The 13,177-nt window shown below is 38.9% G+C and overlaps 1 protein-coding gene across 1 annotated transcript in view; it reads left to right on the top strand.

Annotated features, from left to right (window-relative positions):
* The window catches only part of ZBTB46 (zinc finger and BTB domain containing 46), a 73,147-nt gene that overhangs the window by 20,969 nt on the left and 39,001 nt on the right, over positions 1-13,177 (top strand). The window contains exon 3 of the mRNA XM_063296886.1: positions 7,560-7,841. Coding sequence (XP_063152956.1) covers positions 7,560-7,841 — 282 coding nt within the window. The remainder of the gene's footprint in view (positions 1-7,559; positions 7,842-13,177) is intronic.

Here is a 13,177-nt window from a genome sequence, read left to right as displayed (position 1 = left end):
TCTCTGAATTAAATATTTAGCAACCCAGTTTGCTGAATGTCATTGATGGTGACCTTCAAGCCTATTCCCCAAAATAGGAAATACAGTCTTAATAACAGTACTTAGCATTTATTGCTTTCTAAATGTTTAAAACATTTCTCATTAGGCAGTCCTTCAAACACTATGCAATAGCTCAGTTTAAGCAATAATAATAATTACTATTCTCCCCTTTGCATTGGAGAATTGGGACTGAAAAAAATACTGCCTGTCTAGTGGCTGCTTAATAAGTTTGAGCTGAGACCTGGTTCATTGCTTTTTAAGCTGATTCTAGTAAATATGAAGCCATCTTCAAGTCAAGCTCTTGGTGATTTACATGGACACATTAATGAAGTTTTCTTGGCATGATACGCAAGCAGTTTGCCATTACTTCCTTCTGGGATGTTTTTTTGATTTCTCAGTCCAGCCTACAGCCCTTGCTTTCCCAATAGTTCCCCATCTAAGTACTAACAAGGGAAAACCTGCTTAGCTTTCTAGGTAAGCTGGGATTGGCTAGGTGCGGCCATCTGCTGAGGCAAGCCACAAGTCCTTATTTGTATATTATACCAATTGGTGATTAATTACTTTCTCTAGGAATTAGTGTAGATATGTACTTAAATGATTTGCAAATTAGATGCCCCTGATCCTTTAGCACTTGCTTGCTTTATCAGGATTGTCCTGCATTGCATGGAGATCTCACACTATTGAGTGATTTAGGAATTGCAGAGAACTAAGGAGTTGATACTTAAGGAACAACATCCTTTTTGGTGTGGGACACTATTCTGCAATCTTGTGCAACAGCACAGCTATCTCCCCAGTTAAAAGCAAATTTAAAAATGCCCAAAATCTTGCAAGATCATTAAATTTCATGAGATTTCAGCAGTTTAATCCCCAGGTCACATGCAAGAACATTGAATACATTTCCATGAGGTTGTGGCTATTTTTAAACAACTGAAATTATTCAGTTTGGGGGGTTCAGGGTCACTGTCTAAGTGTTGCCAGTGGTCTGGCCCATTTATACTGGGTTGCTAAAACTTGTCTTATGGAGCTGAGTATCAAACAGCTGTTTTTGTTTCAACATGTTTCTCCTTTTCTGAGTTCTATCATTGGTACAAAGTGTAGCAGACTGGCAAAAGGAGCACATTATACCTATGCTGCTGACCCTGCATTGGTTGGCGCTAGGTTTCTGGGTCCAATTTAAAGTGCTGGTTTTAACTTTAAACAACCCTCTATGACTTGTCTCCTAAATAGCTTCAGGGCAGCCTCCTCCAACTGGAATCAAGCTATCCAGTATATTGTTTGTTTGTTTGTTTGTTTGTTTATCATATTTATTCACTGCCCATCTCATATAACAACAACTCTGGGCGGTTTACAAATGAATAAAAAGCAAAAAAGATACAGTATAAAATATAAAATACATTACAGGAGAAATTCCTTGTGATTCCTCATTTCCTGTAAAGTCAGGAGAGCTCTGCTCTGGCTTTTAGATTGAATGTTTGATTGCTTTTGACTATTATTTTTGTATTATAGACATGGTATTTTTTACCATGGATATTTCTGCTTTTGTGTGCCTGCAAGAATCTTAGGATTGCTGTAGTATAGAACTCAATCAGTCAATCAATCAGTAAGCCCTCTAGGTGTGTGTATGTATGTATGTGTATATATATCTGTAATGTTCCTTGAATAATAATATAGTTAGCTTCCTCAATAGATTGACCAGGTGATTTTTCTTTATTTATTGCAATTTTTGTAGACTACTCCAATCAATTATGACTTTCAGTAGTGAACAACAAAGCAAGAATAAAAAAAGACTGTAACAAAATAATAAGATGTCTTCACTTTGAAGAAAACAAATGAGAAAAACAAGTTTATGGTGAATAAACTTTTCCGTTATACAGCAGTTCACCAACTTAATTTATTGTGTATTTGAAACTTTTAGGTTGCATCATTCTAGGGTTTTAGGAGCAGTACAATTTAAAAAAACATAAAATAGTACAGTACTTTATGAAGACTTTAACTCTGGAAATTCCCCAAGGATGTCTAACTGAATCACAGGCAGGATCTTCCAAACTGGAACAGAGGCAAAGTACATTGAGAAGCAAGGAAATAGAAGACACTGAAGCGAAGAATTAAAGTGTAATTATCAAGTTTGAGAGGTTACCTGATTTGAGAGGGGGGAAAGAACTTTATTGGATGTTAGCGGGAGGGAAGGGCAAGATAGTCTCGGATGATTAGGGTAGAGTTGATTTTGTGAGGAGGAGAAAGACTTGGTTTGGGGGGAAGGATGGGATTACCTTCTACCTGACCTAGGTGAGGATGGGATTGGAAAGGGACTGGGGGATGAATAAGGTTGAATAAGGCACTCTGACCTCCCACTGAGAGCAGGGTTGGAGAAGGTATGTGTGTTGTACGAAGGATGATTTGATGGAGGTTGTGGAATTGTGTTACCAGATGCAGCTCAAGGGGGTTAGAAGGAAAGGAAAAGCTGAGGATATGCAGTGTGTACCACAAGTTGTTGCATGAAGCAGCCACTAAATTTAGCAAAAGGAATAGAGGTAGCCCTGATAGAGGTAATTTTAGCAAAAGGAATAGAGGTAGCCCTGTACAGCAATAATTGGTAGACTATAATACTCCGGTTTCATGGAACAATTACAGGATAAGTTAAGCAATGAGGCTGTGGGAATAGCTCTATTTTAAGATTCCTTTATGAAAGGGTTAGGTCAAGTTATTTTTAAAAAGTCTTAAGCTAAGAGATTGCTTGAAACTCAAACTTTTGCTTGACTACACCCTAGTTTTAAACGTGGCCCCACCCCAACCCCTCTTTTAGCTGTGCGTCTATTTCCCTTCTCCACCCTGCATTCCATTTTCCTCAAACTCCAAGGCTAACTATTGTAACCACTGCTCCCCATGAAAGCAGCCTTTCCTGCTGTAATGTATTTAACTCTATATATTGGAGTTTACTTCCCCTCTATTTTGGAATGCTTCTCTTGTTTGCTTTAATTATTTGCTTAATTAGAGGCTATACTATTCACTAATCTATTTATGCTGCCCTTTAAAATAAATTGCTACTATCCATTCTAATTGTTGCAACCCAGCTGTTTTTCTTAACTATAGCTTGTCCTAAGTATTGACTTTAATGTCAAATTTTGAAGTCTTATGTTCTTCTCTATTCTCTTAAGTATTTTTATACTTACAATAGCATATTGATCTCGTTACTTTAACTTACTTAATGACCACACCCTGTAGCTTCATGTAGATATTAAATCGTTCTGGGGACAAAATAGTGCTTTTGTGAGTCCCCACAGTGCTCTTATCAGAAAGATAAGAAAGGAAGAAATCAGCCTGAAGCAATACTGTAGTCAAGTGGGTTCAGATACTCTGTCTCTTCCAAGAGATCCTGCAGTTGTACCACCACTGGTGTCTCAAGCACCTTATCCAGAAAGGGTTCTACTAAGGGGTTCAGGCAACAGTTTTCAAGAACCTCTGAATCCAGGGAACTTTTTTTTTTCAGGAGTGGCTCCACTATTGCACTATGATGCATTAACCATTCCCTGGACCCATTTTGCCAATTCCTCTGGCTAGCTTTAATAAACTATGATGCGCAAAAGTCAAGCGGTTCTAAGATGGGCTGCATTTCTGCAAGAGTCTCTGAGGTTGGCTCTCCCTACAGCAGAGCATTAATGCTGTGAAATCAAACTTCACCACCAATGGTCTTATATAACCATGCGATTTCAACCCCTCCTAGCATCAAACCATCTGTCTCACACAGTGGGGTGAAGACTTGGTCAAGAATGTATGAGACGAGATCAAGAGAGTGTCTTGCCCTATGTGTATTGCCACCAATGCACTGAAACAGCCCAGTGATTGCCATGGAGTCCATAAAATCCCCAAATGGATTATTCAAGACAGTATGAATATCCCCTAAGAAAATTACCCTGAGGCATACAACTTCATGGTCAAGATTACTTCAGCCAGCTCATGTAGAAAGGCCACTGGGTAACATAATCGAAGGTAGGCCAACTGCAATCCCCATCTGTCTCTCTGACCCAGCATTAGATGCAGGTCCTCTGATTTATTTTATTTATTTATTTTATTTATTTTCTATCCCACCTTTATTATATTTATAAATCAAGGCGGCTAACATACCTAATACTCCTTCCCCCTCCTATTCCCAATCCATGGTCAAGAAGTTTTCTGATTAGCAAAATGGAAGTTCTAAGGGTCACAATACCTCTACCCCCCAATCCCCAAACCTAGGATGGCGATGTACCAAGAACCTTTGTGGGCGAAGCTGGGTTAAAATAACTCTGCCCAGCTTATCCTCCAGATCTCATTTATGGATCCCAGATTGATTCCCTGATCAAATCAAGGATTGGTTTGGGCTTCTTATGAACTGAACTGGTACCGAATAACAACACCTACGGGGCAGAAAAGAGAACAGCAGTAGAGCAATCAGTTAATCGGGAAACAGGAGGAAGGTTGGAAGAGGGATTGACTGTAAATATACATGTCTCTTTCTCCAAGGACTTACCTTACCCTCACCACCATACCCTTGCTTACTATGACAGCGCCCCCTCTATTTGCTGACTAAATCACAGTTGCAGGAGTTTTGCATTGTGCTAAATAATAAACCGTGGTTTACAAGCCATAATGGATGATTTCATACAACACCCTAAGTTAATACCAAAGAAACCGTATTACACTTAGTGTGGTGTGTAAATCTAGTCCCTATGAACTAACTGGAACTGATTTCAAGTAAGTGTGAGACAAAATAAATACGGCATGGGATGAGACATGTAGGTGATTAAGACAGTGGTTAAGTAATATTTTTAAGTTGATGATGATTTTCATGGGAAGGGAAGGGAGAATTGCGTAGAAAAATACCCACAATTAATTTAAAATTACTTTGACCCTGCTCATTTCTGGGAGTGTAGCCTTAGCAAGATTTAGAAAACTGAATATGGCCAGAATAAGTTTGTCCACCCGTCTTTTAAAGGGTTTATTAATCCTATAAATTGCGTTCTCTACCATATACCAAGGCCAGTGTTTAAAATCTCATCACAACTTTTTTTCTCTACATATATCAGAGAGAAATCTAGTTCTAGCACTGTATTCAATTTTGTTTTTCAGATTGATGATAGTAAGCAGAAATCAGATTTTTAAAAATGGCCCATTTAATAAAATGGAAGCTTTATTTAGCATTCTTAAATCCAAGTTTCTGGTTATTAACTGCCCCAACTCCTTTCTGTAACAGATGGAGGAGGGTTTTCAATTTGTATTCCTGCAATGTCTGATACAGCTCCCACAATTTAATTAAGTTTTTCATTTATCTGTGTCAACTTCTATCAGCATTGTATCATAGTTCATGGTCTTGCCCTTCTTCATATAGCAGCAGTAAATTTAATCTTGGACAGTGCAGTTCTTGGTTCATCAGTTCTCTGATGTGGGTGTGAAAATAGAATGCTGAAACAGGATAACAAAAATCTGGAAATGATTTTGCTGGCCTTCCACTGTAATTGGTTCCTATGTACTAAGAATTTGAAAATGGTTTGTCTTCTGCTTTCAAAGAAGATGAAGGGCAGCGAGGTAATTCAACACTTATTTATAGATACTGATTACCCTGATTTTTTAAAATAAATCTTGTTTCCCACCTGGTTAGTTGACTGGGGTGGTATGATCTCAGTAGCAACATTTGATAACTAGACAGGGCAAGAATGCCTTTGATAGACCTCAGTGTCTTTTGTTGTTATTGGTCATAACAATTTTCTGGTCCTGATTTCTGAAAGGACATATTCAGGAGATGGTTCTATCAACCTGCTACGTGTCCTTGTGGCTTTTTGCTTGCCAGGTGACAAACCTGTTCCTCAGGCTATTTAATAACTACATTAAATCATGGGGGGAATTCATGCAAAGGCATCATTTATGCTGATGTCATTCAGCTCTCACAGGGAATAATTTTCTGAGATAAGAGATTACAGAGTTAATGTAGAGAAGATGGTAATGCTGCTTGTTGATGAAACACTGTAAGTGATATATCCAGATTGCTCTGGATGAGGTTGTACTAAATGCATTAAGGAGTAGTCCAGTAGTTTTAGAATGTTCCTGGATTCAGCACTGCTTCTGGATGTCAAGGATGGCTATGACCAAGGATAGTTTTGTACAATATCATACATGATTGTAGAAAATAGATCTTGTTCATGAGTGGAAGTAGGGAGTTCCACCTTCGGATTCAAAAGATACCTTTGGGTGCAGTTTCTCTCCAATGTATAAAACAACAAGAAAAGAAATGGGAGAGCCTATCACTGACAATGTGTATTAGATACCAGAATAGGGCTGAGATACTACTAGGAGAGGATCAAGAACTGGGTGTCCAGGTAATGAAGCAAGACAGAAAGACATGCTCTCTAGATCAAGAATAATCCTGTTCAGATCTGACTGACTGAAGCTATGCCATGAGGAACAAGTAGCTCTTGTATCTGAGAGTTGACTAGATGCATTCTGATCAAATGGTTTTAGCGGTAGCAGCACTGTTGGGCTAGTTTGACTAAGGACCTAGATTGGCTACTTCATAGGTGCCATTATGACCTGGCCGCCCGGATGCATACGTGGCAGGCAGGTATTCGCAATTACCTTTACTTTAGTGGAGGAAATGCATAAACGGTACAGTTCTGATTTTATTTTTTTTATTTTTTTGCATTTATCATAGGTATTTTTTCTTTAAGCTTGTGGCTCTCGCACCTCTACCCAAAAGTATCAGAGGATGTCAGTGAAGAATACTAGGCAAAATTGGGAAGGGAGACACTCTTTTAACTTGCAAAACCTCTGATTTCAGTGGGCCTTCTTACATAGTAGATGCTGTTAAATATTATCAAAGTCTTATATCCATAACTTCTTCCTTCTAAAATGGCCTTTGAAGAATTTTTAGTGTTTGTTTTGCTGAACTGATTAATTAAAACATTTGGCAATTTGCATCATATAATAACTTCCTGCCTAACATAATCTTCACATTCTGCTACTTTATGTTTGAAAGTTATTGTAAGAATCAGGGTACATTGCTATACTATGCAACTGTATCACATATATGAAAGAAAGGCATATAAATTTCATGGGAGACCTGCTTAATAACATTACCTTTTAAGTTAGGAAATAATATAAAATGATATACTCTTTGAATAAACTGTAGCTAAGAAAGGGAATAAAAAGCTAATCCAGAGTAATTTTATATTACTGTACTGGGTCATTAGCAAAAACTAAATTGTCTTCTGTACTGTAGCAGCCAAGAGACAGCAAAGTGCTGTATACTGTATATACTGCATATCTTTGCAAAACGCACACTGCATGAGTGTAACATCAGTGAAGGGATCATAAAATGGAGATAGGAAATGTAACTTGGAAAAAAGCATATAATTTGAGCCTTTTATCTCTGAGTACTGGTGCTGACACTGTGGGCTCAAGTGTGGAGGGAGAGTTTTACAAATGCACATCTGGCATAAGTCTCCATGCTTAAATGTAAACTAATGTTTGTTTCTTTGTTTTTCATTCAGGTGTGGATCTGACAGGGGCAGAGCCCAACAGTTCTGACAACAGAATAGAGAGAGTGGATCTTTATGCAAATGTTGATGAAGCACTCCTAGGAGGTGAAGTGAGTTATCTCTCTCAGCCACTTACTCCAGAAAAAGAGGATGCACTTCAGGCTGTAGCAGTTGCTAACTTGCGAGCAGCTCTTATGAGCAAGAATAGCTTATTGTCCTTGAAAGCTGACATGCTGGGAGAAGAGAGTTCTCTGCTCTTTGAATATTTACCCAAAGGCACACATTCATTGTCTTGTAAGTTGCTGTTTCTGTGTATACTACTAAAAGGTTAATTAGCATTCATAAAAGAGCTATTAAAATGAATTCAGGTCACCCTAGATTTGTGTCCTTGTATGATGGACACCAGTTGAAGTATTCTCAGTCTTTTGGAGAATATGTGTTCTATGTCTGAAACACTTTAGGTTCCAGGTCTCACAAGCAGTGGCTAAAGCAATACATTTGTGTTTTGATTGTACCTTTCATAATGCATGAAAAATGCCTCTGTGTGTATAATCCTTGGCCTTCCTTTTGAGATGCTGTGTTTTTAGATTTAGGATTTTTTTCCCCATTGGATTGTTTGAGAACCGCTCAGTAATATGAGTTTATGATCTGCAGGATTAGTACTATTGCATTTGTTGGTCAGATAGTATTTCTAATGTCACAGCTTACCTCTTTTCTGTTTAGTTAAGGCTAATGCACACATACAGGTAATCCTTTACTTATGACCACAATAAGAACCGGAAAATGCATCATCATTAAGCAGTGCAGTCATTAAGTGAGGCATCACGTGACCACACCCAATTTTACAGCATTTTTTGTGGCGGTCGTTAAACAAATCACACAGTTCCCCATTGATTTTGCTGTCAGAAGCCAGTTGGGAAGGTTGCAAATGGTGATCATGTGACCCCGGGACACTGCAACCATTGTAAATACATGTCAGTTGCCATGTGCCCAACATTTGATCACATGACTGCAGAGGTGCTGCGACGGTCATAAGCGCGAGGACTGGTTGCAAATAACTTTTTTCAGCACCATCATAACTTCAAACGGTTACTAAATGAATGGTTGTAAGTCAAGGACTACCTATACAGATAAACTAGGCTTTCTCCATGGAACACTTTGGTCTGAATGGTTAACTGTTGAGTAATAATGTGTATATTGTGCTTACGGAAACCCTTAAAATGCCTAGCATTATGTATGTCAGAGTTTGATACTTTTTTCTCTTGAGGAGCCACCATATTATACCAAGGATCCATAAAGTAAAACCCTAAAATAAAATAGCTTGTAGTTTGCCACTGGTGCTTTGTTCCTCATTTTGTTAACCCCAAAACATGCCTGAGTGGCCTTATCGTTTTCCCAAAGTTCCCCTCTTCAAAATACCTAGAACCTTGCAGCTTTGAGGATACAGTAAACCCTTGATTTAATGGACCTTGGTTTTGCAGGCTTGAGATTTATTTTTAAAAAATCTGCTGCATCCAAGTTTTTTCCAAATTCTAGGCAATAGTGGGTTTTGCTACAATGATGGATAAAGTCTATTGCTTGGCATCAGTCTGGACAGTCTTTGCTGCTTCTCTTTGAAGTGGATATTCTCATGTTATCAGTAAACATAGCTTGGAAACTAGGTACCTTCAGGACTGCCTATTTAAAATAGAGTTGACCCATCCAAGGAGATCCTTCCAGGGTAAGTTGCTTATTGTCCCCCATTTTCATGAGGTGAGGAGGACCAGAAAACGCTGCTGTTACAACATGGCTCCTGTACACTGGGACAGCTTCCCTCCAAAAGCTAGAATGTCCCCTTCACTGGTGACGTTCCAGAAGGAAGCAAAGACCCTACTCTTCTGGAGGGCTTTGGAGATTGACTGAGTGCTACCTGGAACCAAACTTTGGCTTGTTTGCTTATTTGTTGGTCTTAGGCTTCATTTGTTGTAATGCGTTTACTTTGGCTTGTTGATATTATAGCGTTTTTGTTTCGTTTTATTGCAATCTGCCTGAGTTGATTATGATTTAGCAGCTTACGAGTATGATAAATAAGAAATATTCCATTCAATTTAGGGTTTTACTTGTAGCAAGCAGGAAGATATTGTGATTCCCTAGCGGTATTTCAAACTTTAGCGCAACATACAAACTTGTAAAATATGTGAAAAGCTTTGTGTAATGAAAGTTGTCTCCAGTCTCTGTATTATAAAGGCTGCTTCTGTGATGCTCACAGATTTGATATAGAAGAGAGTGTTTCAGGTTGTTGCACTGTAAAGGAAAGGAAAACATAGAACTCGACTCTTAGCAGTCAGGGAGGAAAATATGGACTTACTATACTAGGTTCTGAATAAATGGAGAAGTTACCTGGCGGATATTGGTCTTTATTGAAGAAGTTAAATATTGGGGTGATAAGCGTCTAGTACTGAGCTTTTGGTACTATCTCAGTAGAAAGTTTGCTTTTTCCCCATATTACTAGAACTACAATATTCATATAGAGTTGTTTATATTTTGACAAATTAATTCACTGATGGGAATCACTGGTAGTTGGATCTTGATGTTGTTTGTTTTGTTTTGTTTTAAATAATCATTCACTCCACAATTGATTTAGTCTATCATGGATTTTCGCTTTAGGGAATTCAGGCTAATCTCTTGTGTTCATTATCACTATGTTTATTTACACATTAAAATACGTTATAGTACTTTTCTGAAAGCTCAAAGCAAGATTAATTTACTACCTTGAAAAAAGCTTTGAATAGCACTCAGACATTTGACAAAACAAAACATATACATTACTAATTTCTACGTTGTGCAGCATAGATCAGTGCTATTCATTAAAAAAAAGGGCAGATAAATCAGGCTTCCCATTAATACTCATGTGATGATGCAAATGTATTATGTTGATTTTCAGCTAAATAATGTATTTATATTGTTTTATTCTTATAACCAGGCCTTGTGTCTCTTTGTTGAACTATAAATTTGATGCATACTTTTTTTAATCTGTAAAAGGAGTATCTTCAACATTTTTTACAATTAGCAACCATGACAACTTGCAAAGATAAATTTGAATAACTGTACAGTGAATGGTATTGTCTTCCATTCTTCTTTTCAGTGTTCATTGCTTGACCAAAACTAATTCTCACAAAAACAAAGTGGGTTACCAACATATTCAGGCAATGTCTTCTGACAAACTAAAGTCTATTTTCCTGAAGTGGAAAGTGAAATTCTCATTTTTGGTGACAACAACAACAACAACTACAATTTCAGAAATAAAACCAGGGCTGCTTTGACTTAGAAAGCCTTTGACTCAGCACATGAGGTAGAAGGCCCAATTGGGTGGCATCACAATTCAGTCACAGTTGATGCTGATTACCTGGGTCCCATTTCAGTCAGACTTCCATCCAGTGAAACTAAGAAGTTGAACTAAGATGGCTTGTTTCACTGGATGGGTAATCTGTGTTAGGAACTTGAGTAAGAGGTGGTGTAGGGTGGGGTTCATCCCTATTCATTCTTTTGCAATTCTCAGTGAGTTTTAATACCACTGACCGTATCTTTCTGAAGTACCTGACAGAACCGAGCCTTGGAATCTTTTGCCACAGCGACTCCAGTCCTTTCTGTTCTGTTAAATCCAAAATGCGGTGCTATTGTTCAACATGATGGAAGGTGGGCTTAAATTGTGTGATAGGGTTTCTATTTCATACCTAAATGGGACATTTGGGACAGGTAATTTAGAGGCTAGTATTGAAGTACCATCAATATTCTGATGTCCCTGTGAAGGTCCTTTGCTTTCCTAGGATTGGATACACCACAGTGTAGCAAATCTGTACACAGTGCTTTGTAACGGCACATACCTTCCTCCAACAAGAAACCGCTGCTCTCTACCCTTCTAGGACTTGCACGGTGATGCTGCCATGTCACTTGGTCTCTAATACTCAGTCCTTTAATACTTAGTTCAAGTCTATTAGTCTGTAAAGTGGCATGCAACCTTTGCCTCCTTCCAAACGTTCTTACTCTACTTGGAATGAGGTGCTGCTTCAGTGTGGCGGTGGTTCTTCTAGTTGCTGCTGAGCTCCTGGCAAAGCTCCAAGCAGGGTTCCCACCAGGATATGCTGCTCACCGTAACTTGTGGTCCTGGCAGTTGAATGATAGTCCTCCTGCCTGCTTGTAATAGCTGCCAATCTCTAGACGTGGCCTCCGCTTCCCCATCTGTACGCCGTTTGCTTGTCACCTTTCCTCCTGCACGCTTTCCCACTCTGTCTTAGCATTTGCTTTTGCAAGTTAAGGGCCTGGGTGGGGTGAGGCTGCCTCTGGACATCACATCCCTGAAAATGCCAGGGTGTGACTCAGTTATCACAGGCAGCTGGAACGCTGGCTTGGATGCTTGTGAGTAAAGTTGTGAGTGAATGGGTGTGAATGTGTGAGGGAAATGGGATGAGACACGTTTCTGCCGGGCTGCAGCTAATTTTCCCAAGTTCACTCCCTCACAGTCCCCAAGTTCTATTATACTTTCTCATGTACTGTAATGTTAATAATAGACGGAATTTAAATTCATAATAGATTATGCTGTTGATCGATAGAAAATCTGTCTTAGAATTTGGGATTCAGCTGTTCTGGAAGGATTGTGCTCCCATTGAAAAATCAAGTTCATAGCTGGAGGAGCTCTCTGATTATATTCCACCTTGAATTTCACACGTCATAGGTAGCAAGGAGAACTGTGCACAGCTGAGATTAGTCTACTAGCTAAACTTAGCACACAAGCCAGTACTTGGCAACAGTTAAGCATGACTTGACTGCATCGTATTGAGACCACAGTGAGGCACTGTGTCGGGGGACTGTTGAAGAACATCTAGAACAGGGGTCTCCAACTTGCAGCTCTTGGGCCATATGCAACCTCTAGGTAATTTTATGCAGCCTGCAAGACTACTTAATTATCCAGCAATAGCAGGGGTATTATCTAGGCAGTTCAGTTTGGTTTGTTAGTTTTGTTTAGGAATGCAGAAAATGAGAAAAGACTAGCTCGCTCTCTCTCTCATTCTATGTGTGTGTGTGTGTGTACACACACACACACACACAAATATAATATGTATGTTTTCCCATTTATTAGTGATCCCTTGCCAGTAAGACAACTAGTCTTTTTCTTTCTTACTCTTGGAAGCACAAAGTACTGCTGTAATCTTGTGCACTCCTGCTCCTGTGGGGTTATTGTGCAGTATCTTAATTGTCTTATCATCCTCAGGGAGCTCTTGAGCAAAGTGAACAGGATGCTTAAGTGGGCTCCAAGCCCTCAGGTGCAGTGGCAGCTGGACTCAGAAAAGACATATTGGCTCCTTGGAATGCAGTTCCTTCTTCCTTTAAGGTTTACATCGATAACCATCCCAGAAGAACTAGTTATTTTTCAGGGAGAACACGTAAAAATACTTCTGTGGCTGTCAGTGTATGCAAAAAAAAGAAAACTTATTTGGAAATGAATGTTTGTCTCCCCAGGCAAAAAATAAGGAAATCCCTTGGAAATAAATATCTCTTCTTTCAAACAACCTTCCTTAAAATTGATTATGAAAAATCAGACAGGGCTTGCAGAAAAGTATAGCCAAATTAATTTGTGTGTAAGATCGGTTCCT

The sequence above is a fragment of the Candoia aspera genome, chromosome 3, assembly GCF_035149785.1.
Source record: "Candoia aspera isolate rCanAsp1 chromosome 3, rCanAsp1.hap2, whole genome shotgun sequence".
Classification (NCBI taxonomy): domain Eukaryota; kingdom Metazoa; phylum Chordata; class Lepidosauria; order Squamata; family Boidae; genus Candoia; species Candoia aspera.
This window is presented reverse-complemented; position numbering and strand designations above follow the sequence as displayed.